General features: G+C 41.6%; 1 protein-coding gene across 2 annotated transcripts in view; it reads left to right on the top strand.

The window, feature by feature from the left end:
- Positions 1-1,070: 1,070 nt before the first annotated feature.
- The window catches only part of fgf13a (fibroblast growth factor 13a), a 131,207-nt gene continuing 111,718 nt past the window's right edge, over positions 1,071-20,559 (top strand). Inside the window, exons 1-2 of one of the 2 annotated variants that reach the window (XM_059515652.1) lie at positions 1,071-1,292; positions 1,509-1,689. In XM_059515652.1, the coding sequence (XP_059371635.1) occupies positions 1,641-1,689 (49 nt within the window). In that variant the 5' untranslated portion in view covers positions 1,071-1,292; positions 1,509-1,640. The remainder of the gene's footprint in view (positions 1,293-1,508; positions 1,690-20,559) is intronic. The other variant, XM_059515654.1, reaches the window with a different exon arrangement.

Raw genomic sequence — 20,559 nt, 5'->3', positions numbered from 1 at the left:
ATGGAATTTTTATTGCATTATAAACAGCCACACGGAAGCATATTTTCACATCCAAATATTAAAAGTATTATTGGGTAATGTTTTTAATTAACTTAAACATCTAAATGTTTTCACACATTAGAAAGTAAACTCCAGAGCTTCATTAGCTTCATTGGTATCCCTTTGTGAATATTGTTAGGACAAGACTGTTCATTGTCCACTCCGGGGACTTTATTAATGAAGAGTGCAAAAATCCTATGCGCGTCATAATCTGCTGAAAGATTACAAGTGTATTTGATCAGGGGTATTTTGTACGCCTAGAAAGAGCTACTTTCATGTTTCATAACTGTGGATTCAGAAGGAATTTAGTGATTATACAGGGTGCCATACAAGGACTATCCGGAGGTTCAACTGGGGGGCGGAGGCGGGGGCGCTTCAAACAGATGCCTCTAGTGGCTATAATTGGTACCACACGGAGAGAAAAAAAGCATGCGTGTCTTGTGAAAGCACAAATAGTTTGTTAGCCTACACATTTGAAAAGAATGTGGAAGATAGACCGAGGAAGACACGCAAACTTATTATCACACCATACTTTGAGAGCTTTTTCAGTAGCCCACAGCATCTCTCTATCTCATGCACCTTGACTTTAAAAGCTCACCCTTGTTCTTTAACCTGTACTATATATATATATAGGGTATGCTATTTGGCCTAAAATGAAGACCATAGCCCATAGCCTACTACTTTTCAGATCCTCCAATCTTTCTTTTTGAACTCCATGGGGGTTCGAGCTTTATGTAGGGCAATCAATAGGCCTATATAAAATGCGCATCGGAATTCGGGATTGTTGGGATTTTTTGCATCGATAGAATCAAAAATAGGAGCCTATTTTTTCTTTAAAATATCTTATGTATAGCCTGTCTTTTGAATATCAGTGGTTTTATTCCCTCTGCATTCGATCTAGACCGCTATTTCAATTTTGACTCAATATCTGTTGCTCACACTAGCATGGCGTGTTTTACATCAGACCCAGTTTCTGCAGACGCTGGCAACAGGCTAGTACATTTGTGAATATCTCCGTTACAGTAGCTAGCAAAAGGTGGTTCCTCGGGTTTTATCAGCGCTCGCGTCCAGTGTGTCACAGCTGACGTCGACTGACACTCGGTGGAAGCCCCTTTTCTTCCCTCGCGCTTTTTGTTCTCCGGTTTGCTTCATTCGAGAGGGTTCGTCTTATTTTCACCACCTCGAGATTCATGCAGGAGCCGTTTGTCTACATCAATGTGTATTAATGTAGGAGACACCGTGGAAGAGATAAGGTGAGATAACCTTGTTGATAACAGAGCACTACGAGAAGGTCTGCGTTTGATTGTGACATTGGCGTACTTGTTACTACGCGCTTTGTAAACTCGACTTCTGTAGTCTCTGTTTAACTGATGATAAATGTCGATAGAAGGTACGAGAACCACCACTTTCCCTTTGATGTATCTAAAAAAAAGATTCACTTTTGTTTATTTACAATGCGTTTCTTGCAGAGCTCTTATCTCATCACCTGGCACCTTTGGTTTGGATTTGCCAAGGATTTCCTAAAGCGACAGTGGGTATACTCGACTGAAGGATTTCGGGTTTTAATCTAAATCGGGATCTATACATCCAAACTGGGATCTATGAGCGGAAAAGTGGCTAAGACTAAAGAAGAAAAGGATGCTTCTAAGGGTAAGAAGAGTCTTGAAACGTCTCGATTGCTCTCAAAGGTTAAAGCGACCGTGATCTCATTCATCTTCTCGTTGCATTGTTGCTCAATTGTGAAAACATAAAAGCATTATGGAAATTGGCAAATAGAAATGTTAAACATTTATGAGATTAATAGCCTACATAATGATTAGCAGCTAGGCTGAATAACAAAAAACCGCCACCTGATAAAGACCGAAATCGGCACAAATTTCATTCAGTCTGCTCTGAGGAGATGAATTATTGGACTGTCGCTTTAACGTAACCTGCAATAAAACCAATGAATATTCCATTCAAATTCCCCATTTCCCCTTCCTTGCACATTAAGGTAGGTCTGAGTAACTGTTCAAATATTTATCACATTTGCAACGATCTTCGCTGTGTGATGACGCTTAATCGTTTGTTTGGGTAGCTACTGCGCAAATGACCGATTGCGTAAAACCGAGCTTCTGCATGTCTCTGAAACAGCCGCGCTTCAACTGGATGTAAACTGGCCAACCATTGCCTTGGAGACAAAGGGCTACTGGGTTGCCAAAGAAACCTCTGCACGATTAATTGATGTGCATGCTTTCTGCTGAGGGGTTTTCATTTAAGTTTACAACGACATGAATATGCTGTGCTCCTTTGTTCCGACTGATGAAATCCCACAGTGTAGCATAGCCTGATTACCTCTAAAATAAACCTGCCACTGTATATTACTAATATTGTTGGCAAACGGACAAATTACTTTTGTTCCTCTTTTGTAGAAATTAATAATTCATTTGTTTTTGCATAAAAGTAACTTCTAATAGACATTTTTATAGTTTACCATACAATAGAAAATCTAGAGTGACTTGACATGGATTATTTCAGAGAATTGGTTCGCTTTGATTCTTTTTGGCAAGTTAATTAAATTTTCCCATAGACTCACTAATATAAATTTAGTGCTGATCAGAAATAAATATGAGTGATTGCTCTGTTTTATTTTGGAAAAAATAAAATGAAAATGTTGTTCATAAATAGTGTTCATTAAGTATTCGTAAAAAACAAAATAAATCCATTCCTCGCCCCTCTTTAGGCACAGAATGAACAGACAGCTATCTTATTTTTTTTAAACATATTATTATTGTTTGTAGTAAATGTACAACAGACATTGTTGAATGCCGCAGGAGTTCATTTTTCTTTTTGTTTTAGGCAGCACTTTGTCAAAGCATTGCATGTGACTCATTCAGCATGCTGGCTTTCATCTAATTTGTTTGAAATATTATATTATGAAACACATTTCAGTGGCTGCCTTTACATCATTAAATTCCATTAACTTTGGTATTTTTATCCTTCGCTTGTTAGTTACTCTGGATTTAATGCACTAAAAATAATTTAGAGTAGGATTTACTTGAAAAAAAGGCTACTCAGGAAAGGCTAGTTATTTTGCAAAAATTTGCTAAGTAAAAGCCTAAATACAATTATTAGAAGCTTTATATATACATTTTTAAGTTAGGTTTACTTGGTAATTCCCATTTAATTTGAGTCTTGAGTCTTTGTTTGTAAATTATAATTAAGTACTGCTACTGTAATTATTTGCTGTATAACAGTAATTTACTGCATGTGTAAAAGTTTAGGTTTTCTGTATAAGCATGAGCAGTGCTGTCATTGAGCTCATCTGATTTTTAATAGAAACTATGTCAAGTCATTCACACTTTGTGTGCTTAGCTACACTGTTAAACATGGATTCGTGCTGTTTTTGCATAAAGGTTTATCTCTGCTTGATCTAACCCGGTTTTGGTGTAGCCCAATGACGTCAAGATGATGAAATAATAATTAAGTCATATTAAATAATAATCTTGACTTGTAGATGTTTGTCATTAAGTTACAGAAAGGAACTATCACAGTTTTTATTGCATATTATTGGCATGGCTATTAGAAAAAGGACAAATTGTAGCATAAGCGTGCAAGCTTTTAACACACTGGAGCCATGCTGATTAAGATGCAAGTTTGAATCTGTCCTGAGTGTCTTATTTACAGATTGATAAATACCAGTCCACCATTGCACTGCAATTTAGACCAGTGGCGCTGAATGCCCAAGGGCACATGACTACAGCACAGGCTAATTAGCCGGAGGATGAATGCCACAGGCTCTGGACTGGCTGAGCAGGGCTTGCGAGTCTTTCATAATTTTTTGCAGATGAATTCATCTCCAGGCCAGATGCAGTTCCAGATCAATAGGCATCCAGAGCATAATTTAGAGAGGCTTCATCAATCACAAAGCAGCAGAAGGACTTTTGTGCCCCGCTCTGACACCTGCTCTAATCTTCTTGGCATAGTGGAACCCTGAATTCCGCAGCATCCAAATCCACTGATGCGGTGACTGGAGGTGAAAAAAAAACATGCTGTCTTGATCTGCCGGACCCAAGTAAATTAAATAGCTGAATATGACTTGTGGATAAAGGGATGTTTTGTACAGTGTCATGTTTCAGCACTGTAGATTAAACCGTGTGAATAACATAAAAGAGAAGAGTTTGAACATGTTGTTTGGATATTTCCAACTGCATTTCACACACAGAGTGAGGGCAACTGGAGTCGTTGACATAAATAAAAGGCAAAAGTGCTTTCCTCATGTTCCTGAATGAATATAACATTAGTTACATAAGGATTACAGTATTACATAATTAAGCAATTTTACAGAAGGAAAAGAGTATCAGTATGATATTTAGTACAACAAATATTTGATATCTACCATTCAGAAGCTTGAGGTCTGTAGGATTTTTAAATGTTTTTTTAAGTCTCTTATGCTCACCTAAGCTGCATTTATTTTAATTCAAATACAGTAATATTGTGAAATATTATTACAATTAAAAATAATGCCTTTTCTATTAGAATATATTTTAAAATGTAATTTACTCCTGTGATGGCAAAGCTGAACTTTCAGCTACCATTACATCAGTCACATAATCCTTCAGAAATAGGCCTAATACTAAAATTCCAAGGTGCTTTATCGGGATTCTTTGAATAGAATGTTCAAAAGAAAGAAGTTTATTTGAAATTGATATCTTTTGTATCATTATACATGTTATTACTGTCACTCTTGATCAGTTTAATATATCTTAGCTGAATAAAAGTATTAATTTCTTTGCAAAACAAAAAAGCCATAAAAAAGCTAAAACAGTTCACTTCGACTTGTATACTCTAGTCTGGAACACCTAGTGCACAAACTCACTGTTATTATGAAACAACCCAGTGCTGTTATATTAAGTAAAATGTAGTTTAGTAAAAAAATTTTGTACAATGCTCTTCCAGAATCTTATTCATCTTTAAAGGGTCAGATGATTGGATAGTAAGTTGCTTGTAAAGGCTGTGTAAGGACAGTGTGATTCAGGACAGTGCTACCGCTTCCTCAGCGCTGACAGAAATCACAGCATGCAGCCCTAGAGCAAGACTCCATCTGCATTAGAGAGATGTCACTCTACATCGCTGCCTTGCTCTCTGAAATGTTTGGGAATGTCGCGGGCCTGTCTCTATAGCTGTTCCCTCCACCTCGTCAATGCAGCCGGGCTGGTGAAAGTAGCACGATTAGTGCTCTCTGATTGGCTGGCCCATTCTTGCTTTAGCCTGATCTCCAGCTCCTCACAAAACCCCGGTGGTTGTCATAACAGCAGCTTTAAAAACATGCCTGAAAAGAAAGAGCAGAATAATGCAAATTGTGTTTGTTTTGGAGGACAATCATAAAATGTTAAGTGCCTCTCCTCGCTTTGGCTATTTGCCTGAACCGAATAGTTACCCGTGTTTTTAAGTTGTAGTGGGATAAATATTCATGCTGGAATTAATATTCATGCTTGGTTATGTCACCTTCAAACATAGAAGAGCACAAAGTAGCCAGGTGATTCATCTTAATTAAATGCTGTGACCTTAAAGTCTTCAAATACCTGTGGTGAAGTCAGTGAAGCAGTAATTCAGAGAGCTCTGGAAGTGTCTGAAGGGAGTGGAGGTCTAAGCTAAGCTCGTAGTTCCTGTGGAAATCAGCTTTGCTTCAGATGGCAATTTATGAATTATAGGTCACATTGCTCAGCTCAGAAGGTCACAACCACACAGTTTCCTGTCTCAGCCTTAGACGGTGCATGGGTCTGATGCATATTGTTCACAAAACTGGACAGTGTCTTATCTGATTGGCATAAGAATAATGCTTTTTCAGCAGAAGTTCTCACCATCAAAATAGCATTCCGTGTTGTGGGAGAATGCTTTAACCTGTGGATTAAATAACAACCCAATACCAATTCTGTGGGAAAACCGCAGACTTGGCAACAATCTGATTGCTAGTTACAGTTATAAATATAAAACATTGTGCAACATAATACTTAATGCTGATTACTGGTCAAATTTGTTTTAAGCTACTGTTTAAGATGGATCTTAAAAGTGTGATATGTAGGACATTCCATATCGCAAGTGGTGGGCTGTTTCAATAATCCAATATTTTTGTCTAAACGTTTTCACACTGAACCTTTGCTATCTCTGACTTTTTACTGTTAGTTTGCCATTTAAATAATTTAGTCATTTTGTTATAATATTATTACTTCAATGCTGAGGTCACAAAGAAGTTCAATTATAAGAGGAAGAACGTCTAAGGTTACGTATGTGACCCTGGTTCCTCGAAGGAACGAGACGCTGCGTCGAGAACGTTTGGGGAACGCGTCCAGCATGACGTCTCTGAATAATGTGTATAATCAGTCCAAAGGAAGGGCAAGACGTCATAGGCGGGTGACGTCAGAGACCAGGAAGCATAAAAGCATGAGCGGCGAAGCCGGAAATCAGCCTCAAAGGATGAAGCAAGCGCCGGCCAGAGATGCCGGAAGTGTGGCACTGCGACGCAGCGTCTCGTTCCTTCGAGGAACCAGGGTTACATACGTAACCTTAGACGTTCCTCTTCAGGAACTCGAGCTGCGTCGAGAACGTTTGGGGAACGAGAATGCCCACGCCGCCAGACTTTCAAATCTCTGCCTAGTGTGGAAGAGCACAGCTAAAGCAAGAGAAGGAGCCTGACAGAATTCGGGGACAACCCGTCCAATGGCCAAACTTCAGAAGGAGTGAGTCTTGACCCCCAGGAGAGGGGAGATCAGAGGACTCAAGGCTTAGGATAACATCCTGATCACTGCTTAGCATAAGCTTCTTCTGGCCGGAGCCTCAGCGCACCATGGAGGAAACATGTAACCAGAGGGTTTCTGCCCTCTGACTGGCCACCGAGAGGGGCGCGGTAGGCCACCATGGCCGCCACGTAGACCTTCGGGGTGGAGTGGGTCAACCCTGCGGAGAGCCTGCAGGAACTCCAGCACTGTACCATACGGGCAGTTAACTGGGTCGAGCTGGCGGTCTCCGCACCAGGAAGTGAAAAGCTTCCACTTCAAGGCATACTGTTTCCTTATTGAGGGAGCTCTGGATTGGAGAACGGTCTCACAACCTCGGTTGAGAGACCGGAAGCTAAGAGTTGTGCCTCCTCAGAGACAGCACCTACAGCCTCTAAGCTCCATGCGGGGGCGCACCCTCCGCCTGCGAGAGGAGATCTCTCCTGACGGGAACCTCCCATGGAGTGCCGTCAAAAAGAGAAATCAGGCCCAGGAACCATACCCGGCCCATCCAGAACGGGGCTACTAACAGCAGCCGGACTCCGTCCCGGCGCACTCTCTCGAACTCCCGAGAGCAGAGCAATTGGGGGAAAAATGTACAGATGAAGCCTCGGCCATGTCTGTACCATGGCGTCCAGCCCCAGTAGAGCTGGATGATTCAGAGGAAACCAGAGGGGACAGTGCGATGTCTCTCGAGTCGCAAACAGATCCACCCGAGTCTGGCCAACATCTCTAACTCTGCTTCATCACCTCAGTGTGAAGCCGCCATTCCCCGGGCCTCGGCCCCTGCCTCAACAGGATGTCTGCTCCCATATTAAGATGCCCAGGAATGTGAACTGCTCTGGGTGAGAGGAATTCGTCCTGGGCCCACACAAGGATCTGGTACGCTAGTTGTATAAACGGCGGAGTGCAGACCTCCTTGATGGTTGATGTAAGAGACCACCGCTGTTGCTGTCGGTGCGCACCAACAAATGGTGACCTCTTAGGTCTCGGATAAAATAACGAAGTGCACGAAGCACGGCCAGCATCTTCAGGCAGTTGAAGTGCCATGTCAGATGGCGACCACTCCACAGACCACGGGCAGGGTGGCCACTCATCACCGCACCCCAGCCAGTGAGGGACGCTTCCGTTGCTAGCATCATGCGGCGACAGGGAGCTCCCAGCACCGGGCCCTGGGACAAGAACCAAGGCTTCCTCCACATATCCAAGGCACGTAGGCAGCGCCGCGTGACCTTTAGCATGCGAAGTGGGTTTCCCCTCAGGGAGAACCCCTTGGTCTTGAGCCACCACTGTAGGGGTCTCATGTACAGCAGGCCAATAGTATTCACATTGGACGCAGCTGCCATCAGACCCAGCAATCTCCGTGACTGCTTGACAGTGAGTGACCGGCCTTCTCTCACTCTCGAGACTGCAGTGAGGATCGACTCGATCCGAGCAGGTGACATACGTGCCTGCATCGTGGTCGAATCCCACACCATGCCCAGATAAGTGGTTCTCTGAACTGGAGAAAGCACACTTTTCTTGGCGTTAAGTCTTAACCCCAGCTCTTTCATGTGAGCGAGAACGACACCTCGGTGCCGAACCGTCATCTACTGAGATTGAGCTGATATCAACCAATCGTCAATGTGGTTGAGTGGTGAAAGTGTGGGGTGAGAGTGCAAGGCCAGTGGAAGATCCGTATTGGTAGGCTTTTGCCCCCAAAAGCAAACCTCAGGAACTTCCGATGAAGAAGGATGGAGATAAGTGCATCTTTTGATAGATTGTGACACACCAGTCCTCGGACTTGGCCTGTGCAGGCGTGCTAAACTTCAGTCCCCTGACTGAGAGGTTCAAAAGCACAGATCTAGAAAAGGACACAACACCTCATCCTTCCTCGGAACAGTGAAGTACCGGCTGAGGACCTGGACTCTGCAACCCAAGGAGGGACCACCTCAATGGTCTCCATCCTCAGAGAGAGTCTACTTCTGTTCCATTACCAGAGCCTGCTTGGGGCCCACCAGAACTGGATTCTGTGGCCTCTCACTACAGTGTGCAGGACCCACTGAGACACATTTGGCAGTAGTTTTCACGCTGCAATATAGTCTACTAAGGGAATCAGCCTCTCAAGACTGATCTCTGGTTGCATCAGAGCAATTAGCTCGGTGCCCTAAAGCGGCGCACCGGCAGGAGACGGTCGAACTAGCTGCTCTGGAAACCTCCCAGGAGGTTGCGAGCCTCTTAGCACCGCTACTATTCTGGGCGGTAACTGAGAGAAGCGCTCGCTGGAGACCGCTGCGCCCTGGAACACCAGCAGGGTTGGCAGATCGATCTCCTGAGGGCACTGAGGAGAGACGGGCACCGTGTAATGCGGTGTACACCGCTCTTCCCCAGAGGGGCCTGCCCTCCGAGGTCCTGAGCCGCAGCATCAGGACTCTCGTAGCTGAAGTCTCCTAAAAACGACGGTCCTCAGACCCACATTGTCTGCTAGGAAGACTAGACCAGAGCCTGCTCGGGGCAGGACCCCGTGAAGTACATTGACAGGGGCTCCCACACCGCCATGTGACCTCCTAAGGGAACCAGTCTAGCGAGACTGGCCTCTGGTGCACCTAGAGCCACTAGCTCGGTGCCCTGAAGCGGTGGACCGGCAGGGGACGACCGTACTAGCTGCTCTAGAGACCCCCGTAAAGGTATCGAGCCTCTCAGCACCGCTACGTTTCTGGGCGGTAACTGAGAGAAGTGCTCGCCGGAGATCGCTGCTCCCTGGAACACCGGCAGGGTTGGCAGAACGATCTCCTGAGGGCACTGAGGAGAGACGGGCACCGTGTAATGCGGTGTACACCACTCTTCCACAGAGGGAGCTGGCCCTCAAAATGTCCTAGGTCTAGGCGTCAGGACGTTATGATGAAGGCTATCCAGCTAAAACAACGGCTTTCCATTAGAAGTACAAAAGTGACACTCCCGGCACATGGGGCTGGAACACGGTTGGGACTGCTCCGCCCAGCAGCCCCTGACCGCCTCAACCTCCTCAGAGGAAGAGCGGTACACACGTGTTCTCACACAAGAAATCACATCCCTAGAGCCCCTGTACATCTAACTTCACATAGTCAGATAAATATGTCATTTTATTCCTTAGAATTAAATGTAGTCAGCAACCAGACTACTCAACACAGTCTGGTGTAGAAAAAACTCACATAAAAATAAAACAATGTAATACACGCGTTGCCTCGGCAGCGCTCATGTCTTTTTATATATATATATATATATATATTATTTTATGCTACTCAGTCACACAAACAACATCTTCAAACAACATCTTCTCAGAGAAAGATGGATGCTGCAGCGAGCTGTCTCAGAGGGCGAAGAAACCGCAGCGCTGGTTTCCAAGCCTCGAGAACGAGCTCTAGATCTAGTGAACACGGGTGGAGATAGGACGAGCCGTCTCCAACCCGTTCACCAGATCATGTGCGATTCCTGCTATCGCGGTCACCGCCGTGCCTCAGCACCAGCGAAACCACGACCGCAAGATTGCATGCACGGACACACTCCTCGGAGCGTGCCCGGCGAGAGAGCATGCAGCAGCAGCAGCGAGCTGGCTCAGAGGGCGAAGAAACCGCTGCGCTGGTTTCCAAGCCTCGAGAACGAGGTCTAGATCTAGTGAACACGGGTGGAGATAGGACGAGCCGTCTCCAACTCGTTCACCAGATCATGTGCGATTCCTGCTATCGCGGTCACCGCCGTGCCTCAGCACCAGCGAAACCGCGACCGCAAGATCGCATGCACGGACACACTCCTCGGAGCTTGCCCGGCGAGAGCGGAGTGCTTAACAGCGAGAAAAGCACAATCAGCCCCCCGAGAGCTGACTGCGCGAGCTCCACTCTTCATTAATGCTGCTTATGTTCATATTAATATGCTTGTGTGACTGGTGCTTGTACAACTGGCGAGCTCATCGACGCATTTCCACATCAATCTCCTCAGAGAAAGACAGGCAGCACGTCGTGCCCTCTCATCGGGGAGAAAGTACCGCAAACGCGGGCTTCCGACCACCGAGAGCGGGCGCCGGATCTGGTGGCTAAGAAAGAAGATAGGGACTTGCCTGTTTTACATTCCTTCCAGCAGATCCGATAGCGAATCCCGCGAGCACAACCACCGTTCCGCCTCGGCGAAAGCGGGTCTGGCACCGCGAGAAACACCAGTGAAAGCTCTCTCCTCAAAGAGAGCCTTCTGAGAGTGAAGCAAAGGCACGCATCGCAGCCGTCAACTCCCTCGAGAGCTGACACTGCGCACTTCACTCTCAAGCAGACAACACACCAGCTGCGTGTGTCCCCACCTTTTTTTTTTTTGGCAGGGAAAACGCACAGCCTGAACGCTGCCTGCTCTCGCCCAAAACTTCTCTTGATTGAAGCCTTGACAATGGAGTTTATCAGTGGACAAACGACACTAAATAAGACTCACAAACAGATAGCAACTGACACACACACAGAGCGCTTGCTGAAGACACAAGGCTGATTTCCGGCTTCGCCGCTCATGCTTTTATGCTTCCTGGTCTCTGACGTCACCCGCCTATGACGTCTTGCCCTTCCTTTGGACTGATTATACACATTATTCAGAGACGTCACGCTGGACGTGTTCCCCAAACGTTCTAGACGCAGCTCGAGTTCCTGAAGAGGAACAATTGATAAGAAAGAAATGGCAGAGGGGGAGAGCGAGTGACTCTAAATGGTCCATTGAGCTGGAGTTTTCATATTATGACTGATGACAACAGTGGGCTAGTAATGGTTGTAATGGGATTTATGCAGCAATGCATTTATGGGGATTAAAACCCAATCAGTCTTTCAGTGTTGTGAATGTAGGCCACTACCACACATCCTCTAAATCTGGAAAATTGAGTTCCTCCAGTCCATTTTGTTATAATGAAGCCTTTAAGGCTGAGGATATTCCTATCTGTAATAACATTTTCCTATCTGTATTCAGCGTGTTGTAAAGTACTTGAAGAACAGTATATTGGGTTTTATTTTCAGGTGAGTCATATTTGTTCACGTTCATAACCAGTGTTACTGATCTAGTTATCAGTGTTATTTGTTGGTTTCTTTCATTACACTAATGGTTTGATTCATGGGACGTAATTTTTGTAGGTGTGGGATTACATGGCAGTTCAGGATTTTGGATTACAGGTCTGAATGGAATTTTTTGAGATTTAGAAATGCATTTTCATGCCATTTGTTGATGTAAAGATAAGCTTTTCTGTTTGGTGACATTTATGGACAGAGGCACTGCTTATGTTGCTCCCCAGGTTTTGAAGTACAGTATGGCAATTCACCATAACATCAAATTTTAACATCAAGATTTATCTGCAAACTGTTGTTAGTCTGTTCTTTTGTTCAATCTTTACCCTGTTTTTTATGCACAAACCAGAGATGGAAACATAAGTCTGAGACTCTGACTCCAGTTGAATTTAAAGCAAGTTACTCACCCTAATGTTGTTCCAAACCTGTTTGACTGACTTACTTCTGTGGAATGTAAGATAAGATATTTTTGGACCACAAAACCAGTCTTAAGTCGCTGGGGTATATTTTTAGCAATAGCCAAAAAAACCATTGTATGGGTGAAAATTATCAATTTTTCTTTTATGCCAAAAATCATTAGGATATTAAGTAAAGATAATGTTCCATGAACATATTTTGTAAATTTCCTACTGTTAATATATCAAAACTTAATTTTTGATTAGTAATATGCATTGTTAAGAGTTCATTTGGACAAATTCAAATGCAATTTTCTCAGTATTTAGATTTTTTTGCACCCTCAAATTCCAGATATGCAAATAGTTTTATCTCGGCCAAATATTGTCCAATCTTATAAAACCATACATAAACGGAAAGCTTAATTATTCAGCTGATGTATACATCTAAATTTCAGAAAACTGACAATTTTGTGGTCCAGGGTAACATATATGAAAAAAATGGTTCTTTGTCTAGGTTTATATAGCTACACACAGACGCACACACAGTCCATGTGTCTGTATGTTTGCATTAAATTGAATTTGCCATGACGTTTAGCTGTTTGACTCAGCAAACCAAAACCTTGTGACTGAAAAGGAGAATGTTGTTTTTAGTTCGAAAACATATTTGAGTTCTTAGACATTAGACAGGCTTCAGCTGCTTGTAACAAGGTCACAGTACATTCATAACACATCTTAGACATGGGGGAGTGAAACTTTCTTCAGACTCCTGGAGTTTAGCTTTATTATTGCTCTCCAGAGCAAGTATAAACCTTGCAGCTACAGAAACACTACCAAGAGCATAATTACTGAGATGCTGTTTGCTACGCAATGCCCAGTGATCCATGTCAGCTGCACTGACAAATATTTTGGCTCAGTAACGCGTGATGTTTCAAGTGTAGCGGCAGGAATTCAGTTCAGAAAGCATCACTGCACCTTGTTGCTTTATGTACCTGTGGCAATGACACTCTGAGCTGGCTGCTCCGTCCCAGAGCCTGCTGTGGATATTGTGTTTTGTTTAATTACACTTCCCTCGGGCCTGAATGCGGCATCACTTAATGGGATTTAATTTTCTGCTGCAAAGCCAACACAAGACAAGTTGTTAGTCAATTAGCAGTCAAGTTTCTTACTTAGTGATTGACAAGTATTTAATTGTTATCAGGTTAAGAGAATGACCTTGTTTTGGTTCTCTCTGGTAAGAGGAAGGAATGTATGGTCAACTCTGCAAAAGCCACCTGACCTTTAACAAGTTATTTATCCTGATTTACGTTTATTAAATAGGGCTGCGCAAAATAAAACCAAAATCATGTAACGACTTAGTATGTTCATCAAATCACAAAGACTGTGATTTAAATTAAATGTATGTTACATGTTTCCTAGTGAAGCGTTACACTGTTCTTTAATACACTGTTCTTTGAGCGGTTTTAGGCCCGGTTTCACAGACAGGGCTTAGACTAAGCCAGGATTAGACCATAGATCAATTAGGACATTTAAGTAATTTTTATAAACATGCTTAGAAAAAAAAACATTACCGATGTGCATCTTAAAACTAAAAAGGCACTGATATATTTTTAAGATCAGTCAGTGCAAGTTTATTTCAGTGGAAACAGCTCAGACTTATATTTTAGTCTAGGACTAGTCTTAAGCCCTGTCTGTGAAACCAGGGGTTAGTGTCCCAAAGTGTCTCAGTTCCCAGGAAATACTGCTCCACATAAACTCCAAAACTTGAGAATCATGTCATGAGAACCACTTATAAACCAGTTATTGTCAAAAAGGAGCTTTCACAAAAAAGTCTTATTGCTATTTGTTACCTAAAATAAAAGCTTTATGGTTTTACGTTTGAAAATTTAATTGAAGTTATTCCATAAATATTAGTGTTATAAAATTAATGATTTTTTTATTTTAATTTACAGTGAGTATAATACGTATGTATTCATAATATTGCTGTAATATTTATTTTGTTTTTATTTAACAATAACAACAACAATAATTATTATTAATATTTTTCTTCTCATTATTATTGTTCATAAATTTATTTTAAAAAATTGGATCATTATAAGCCATCATCATATAATCATTATGTTATTTTGCACACCAAATCATTATTTAATTCATATTTCAAATTGCAACCACAATTTGTATCAGAAAAATTGCAATTCTTTTTTTTTTTTTTTTTTTGTATGTGCAGCCCTAATAGCCAGTCAGCAGAAGTATAGGACATTTTGAGTACACACCATATAGGGAAAGGGAAAAACTTGTAATATCATTTGTAAATCTGCTAAACCCAGTCATTAAAAGAAGGCAGTGTTGATGTGATGTACGTGGCAAGAAGGTCATTTGAGACAAGTCGTTCTTGCATCAGGTGATTGGAATTCCTAAACTACCATCCTCCACTTCTGTCCCTGCTGTCAATCCCCATGGGCATCTTACTCCCTGCTCTAGTTCAATAAAGAGGTTAATAATTAAATTCTCTGCTTTAAATGGTCATTTCAATTGGTTGTTGGGGTCTAGCTGATTTTTTCCCCCTTCTTGGTCTTGACAGTGTAAGGAATGGCTAAAAACATATAGTGAAAAAAATGAGATTACACAACTAACAATCAGGTGACCTGGAGTCTTGCACCTTTAAAGGTACCGTTGTCCTTCCACTACAATGTGAAGCCTGAGAAGATGTTACCCATCCATTCTGTGTAGTCCTGTTGTTTAAGTAGTTTAGTGAGATGTTGTTAAAGCAAATAGCTGTGATTATGACTCTGTGTGTGCATATGTGTGTCACATGTTAATAGCCAGTTTCCTGGTTGATGCTCTTAGTGTGCCGATGGTTAGTCAGTGGTCTGATCATGAACAAATGAAAGCTGGCCAAATTACGACAAGGGGGTAATAAAGCCTAACAAGGCTTGAGAGGATACACATTGCATTCTGGGTTAGTGGAGGGAAAATAAAGGTCTTTCACTGTAGGTTGTTTATGATATGTGCAGAACTTTGTGCCTCAGAATGGCTTGGGTTAGTGTCTCAGGGCACATTTTAGGTCATGCAATATGTGGATGGTTTCTGCTTACATGGATGAGGATTTGATTGACAGCTAGGCAGCCATTTCTTCATCACAAGTAGAGTATGTTGAATCTCCCAGTGCCTCTCTTTACAAATTGTTGAGCAGGAATGATTAGAAAGGCCCGAGTGCCTCTATAAAGACTCCATTAGTCCACAGTTTGACACCATTCTGGCCAGAGCAAAAATTACCTCAATTTAAACTGTTAGTGTCTGGCACCACTTCCAGCAACTCTTCACAAAAGCATTACTAAGCACTTCTGTGGAGGTAAATACTATGCACTTTTCTGGCTGGATTTCTAACTTGAAGTCTTAAAGCAGTAGCTTCAAGTAGACAGTCACCTGCAGAGCCATAAATATCTGCATACAGTGTGATCCAATTTGAAGCTTATTTTGGACATTAACTGCCCACGCAGTCAAGACAAATCAGGATCTGACTGAAGTGTAACCACCAAGCCTGTATCATTTAGAGGCGGGTTTATTTAATACTGATCGAAAAATAAAAAAAATATTTACAAAAAAAAAAAAATCCAGTGCTTGCCAGTTTTGTTTGGAACATGTAGAAGATGGTCCGTGAACAATTGTAAATATACTTAAGGTTGAGATTACTGTGGCTGGTCATTTGTCACAGGATTAATTCATGTCATGTGCTCCTTGCATTTTTGATTTGAACACTATTGACCACATTGATCTCTGGGGTCACATGGGGTCAACATAGCTGTTGCATTCAAATGCTGAAACCCTGTAGAGAGGTGGACTCCTCTAAAGGCACATGGCTTGAAATAAGATGAATATTATGTAAGGCCAGGGATCCTTCTTTAGGCTGACTGCCATGTCATCACTTCTTCTACTTCTCATTTGACTCCTAGCTCTTCTTTCCAGCAGTTAATTACAGGTTAAACCTGGGAATTTCACCATTGCGGATTCATCACATTTCAGCACCTCTCAGAATTATTTAGAGTCCACCAGATTTGAAGTAAATGCAATGAATCTCCATCTATCTCATTATTGTGCTATAATGACATTTAGATGAATGATGAGCTCTCAAGTGGTTGCTGGTTACATCATTTCTCAAACGACTGATGTCGAAAGGTGTCATATAGATACACAGGTCTTTGGATATACATATACCAAAAATGTTTTGTGTACACTGACATTCACTTCTGTGTGTTCAAGCTCAGTCTTATCTATGATAGACTCATGAAGAAAAATGTTAAATAAACCGTTGTGAGGATGACAGCTGCAGAAAATAGCTGTGCACTTGTTCTCTGAAGTTGATTTCACACACTCTGGAGTGACAATTATAAGGTGTGTGTGTGCATGTGTGTGTATGCGCTTCAGTGTTAGCAGGAGCACACACACAAAAGAAAGAATCATTTACATTAAGAGACAGCCAAGACAACAAATCAGAAATAAGTGGGGAGCAAACATTCACAGACTCTGCTGTCTTTCACTGTAACATGAGGAGATGAAAGGATAGATGTCTAAAGATATAGTACACATACTCACATACACAAAATATTTTTATATTTACTCATCCTCATGATGTCCCAAACCAGTACAGTTTTTTCTGTCATTGAACACAAAAGGAGATGTTTTGAAGAATGTTCTGGCTGCTCTTTTCCATGCAGTGACAAAGTGAATGGGAATAGAGTCTGTTCATGACTTGTGCACAATATAGACGGTTTCAACGGCAACAACATAAACAAATGTTACTGCGCATGCGCGCTTTTGTGGACCTAACTTAACTTCCGTTAGACTTCCAAATAGAATCAATAACAACAGCCAAGTCCCTCTAGAGTAGATATTTTTTGACAACAAACAAAATTTGTTTGCTGCGTGGATCAGGCGGACTTAATGAAAATGTAAATTCATTCTTTGCCAGCAGATGTTTTAAAGCATAGACATAAAGCGTGAGAAATAGGTTTCCGCAGTAACAGCTGTAAACAAAGCAGAGCTGGTACGCTCACACGCTGCTTTATCAGGCATATAACATGCAAGTCTTCCTTCAGAAATACAGCGATATAAAAACAGCTGTGCCTCGTTTTAATATTTAAACCTATAAATGTAAGGAATTATTATTATTAAACGTGCAGTACATAACGTTACTCATGTTTATTCAAAGAAGCCTTTTTTAAAATCGATCAGTTTTAAAATTGTGGCGAGTCTCCAAAAATAAATAAATGTATGGGAAACACATCCCGCAGCACAACCACCTGAGCCCAACTTCAGTCTACTCATCACCTTGACTTTAACTGCGTTTGTAGAAGGCACTGCAGCCAGACCGATGTACACAACACAGACCGGAAGTTAACTTAGGTCCAGGCGCGTGCGCCTGATGAAACCGTCTATAGCAGAACCTGATTTTACCAAGTGAGAAATGTTCCTGGGACAACATCTTTGTTGTCCCTGGAACAACATTGTGATTAACCAATCAGATTTAAAGGACCAGTTAATAGATTTTGTGAAGTTTACGCTTAAAATCACTATTTGTTGCTTGTACATCAGTGTCATTCATCTATCATTTCCTTTGATTTTAGGGATTACTCATGGTTAGGGTTAGGTTTAGGTGTAGGGAAATGGTCAAGAATATATTTTTGGAAATAAAATGTTGTTCCAGGGTCAACAAAATATGTTGACCTAGGAACACATCTAACTCAGCAAAATCAGGACGTGCCACAATATACAGTATTCAATGTCTTCAGAAGCCATGCATTAGATTTGTGTGGTGTTTAATCTTTTTGTGTTTGTCAGCCTAACATCACATATTGCTTCTCATCTCCTGGTTTCTCACAGAATGAAAATGTATGCCTCGATTTAGAAAATTCTAGAAAATTATCCCATATTAGTGACTTTTTTACCCTTTGCTCCTATCAGGAGTCAGTTTTAGCAGTAGAGGTGTTTAAATGCTTTAATTAATCAAAGCTTCATGGAATGAGGGCAGTGCAGAACATCTCTATCATCTGTTACAGTCTCACCACTGTATACCTAAACTACACTGGTGAATTCAAATGTATCACTCTAAAGGTTTCAGGAACACTGTTTGTAATTTTTTTTTTACAGTAAAAATGATTTTTTTGGTTAATTGGTTAACTTTAAGATGCTTAACCATATACAGTAAAAAATTATACAAGTTTTTGCTTTTTTTATTTTACTGTAAAATGTATGGTTTTGGAAACAAAAACTATTACTTGCCAAATAATAATAATTGAAAAACAGTTAAAGACACAAACATTTCCATAAGTTGCTGTGTGACACATAGATACCGAAACATGCCTTTTTACAATAAATTGAAACAGTATATTTTTAACAAAATAGATTACACAATAGGATATTTATTTTTTAAAAAGTAAAAAGTCACTTGTAAAGGTTAAATTTTTAAGCTATTGATTAGCAAAAAAGATGCCCACTGTATAGTCTCTTTTTGGAGAGCTGTGATGGTCGTGACCATCAGTAAATACCCAGTGACGGAGACAGGAGCAGCTGATTTCATTAAGTCAGGCCCATTTGCTTGTAATGAAGTGCAGCATTTGAAAGGCTGACAGGCTTGTGCTTTAAGCCAAGCCACACTACAAGCCTGAAGCTGGTTGCCCTTTGATGTTTTAAGTATGTGACAAGAAGTCTCAGAACGTAGCAAATACACATGCATCCATTGTAGATGCTCTTTTAGTATGAAATAACCTATATATAATGTTGAATAATATCTGAAAATTTTGCTCTTTAAATAATGTGCAAATGGTTTGCAGTTAGTTTTGTGCACAAACATGAAACCGTGTCTTCAAATGAGCACAAGCTGGTAAGCTTTAGTCTAATAGTGTGCTCCTGCCATTCCTGAATGCATTCACAGATGTTCCTGACAAAGTAAAAGCATTAGTATGTCTCTGACAGCCTTAGTAGTACAAGAAAATGACAGTTTTGTCATTATCCTCAAGTCTTGTCAGCAAACTGAGCATGTCTTTGTTTATGCATTTCATATATCCCATTACCTCCATCCTTCTGGACTATCAGCTGAATGTCGTAGATGTCTAAAAGCAGTGTCTGGCACCATTCTAGCAGTGTGCCATCACTCTTAACTGGGTTTCTCTCTTAAAAGGATCTATCACCCAAAAATGAAAATCCATTTACTCACCCTCACATTATTTGAAACCTGTAAGACTTTCTTCTACAATGAAGCTTCACAAAGCAAAGTGTTAAACTCCCAGGCAGCCACATAATTGCGCATTTGCTTTGTTCAGCATCTCTGTCCCTCCCTATTCTCATTCCTGTCTCATTATCCTGGAGGATGTGGGATGATTCCTGGTGTGTCCACAAGCAAGATACCTGGTTTGTGCATCCCTTCTTTAGATTGTTCTCCCACAGACACCTACATGTTGTCAAGTCTGAGGCTTTGATACATATTTGTACATAATGTGATATGCAATAAAACAATGTGGCTTGAATCCAAAACCTGAATATCCACTCCCTCACACCTCCTTGAGTAATCTCCATCAGCACCTCTTTGTAATAATGCAACCTTACACCTTTTCTCTTGTCTGCCATGTCGTATTCTTGTTAAAAGATTTAGCATGTGCTATATAAAAGATAACAATTGTTGTTTATGCTATTGCTCTGTATTTAGAATGACATGCTGGTGGATATCTGTTGGGAGTTTTATGACTGAAGACCTCCCTTAGAGAAAAGACCACATCACATGATACCCCTTGACATCAATAGAGCTCCTCATTAGCTTACCACCACACACACACACACACACACACACACACACACACACACACACACACACACACACACACACACACACACACACACACACACACAACGCACACCAAACGCACACCAACTCATGCTTATATGAACAATACTGTCCCTATATTTAAGAAATCCACATACAATTACCAGTATGATCAGTATGAAAATGCCATATCATGCTCATTAGAAGAGTTCTGAATCTGCTTTAAGAGTCTCACGATCGCTGCACATGTAGCTCAGAGCACTGTTTGCTTTGCTCAAGGGACAGATGGCCCTTCTGCTTTCCTGCTGCTCTCCTGTACCCCATCTCTATGTTCTCATCCTGTCCTGGCACACAGAAAGAGTAACACTCTTTGGCCTCGATGTCCCACTCCTATATTTATCACAGTTTCAAGCTCTTGATTTTGCCTATGGCTTACTACACTGCCTTCAAGCCGCTTCCAGGGATCCAGGTGACCTGACCTATATTAGCACACCGTACGCTGCACTAATCGTCCC

The sequence above is a fragment of the Carassius carassius genome, chromosome 29 (assembly GCF_963082965.1).
Source record: "Carassius carassius chromosome 29, fCarCar2.1, whole genome shotgun sequence".
Lineage (NCBI taxonomy): Eukaryota > Metazoa > Chordata > Actinopteri > Cypriniformes > Cyprinidae > Carassius > Carassius carassius.
The sequence above is the reverse complement of the archived record's forward strand: the minus strand, read 5'-3'. Positions and strand labels throughout refer to the sequence as shown.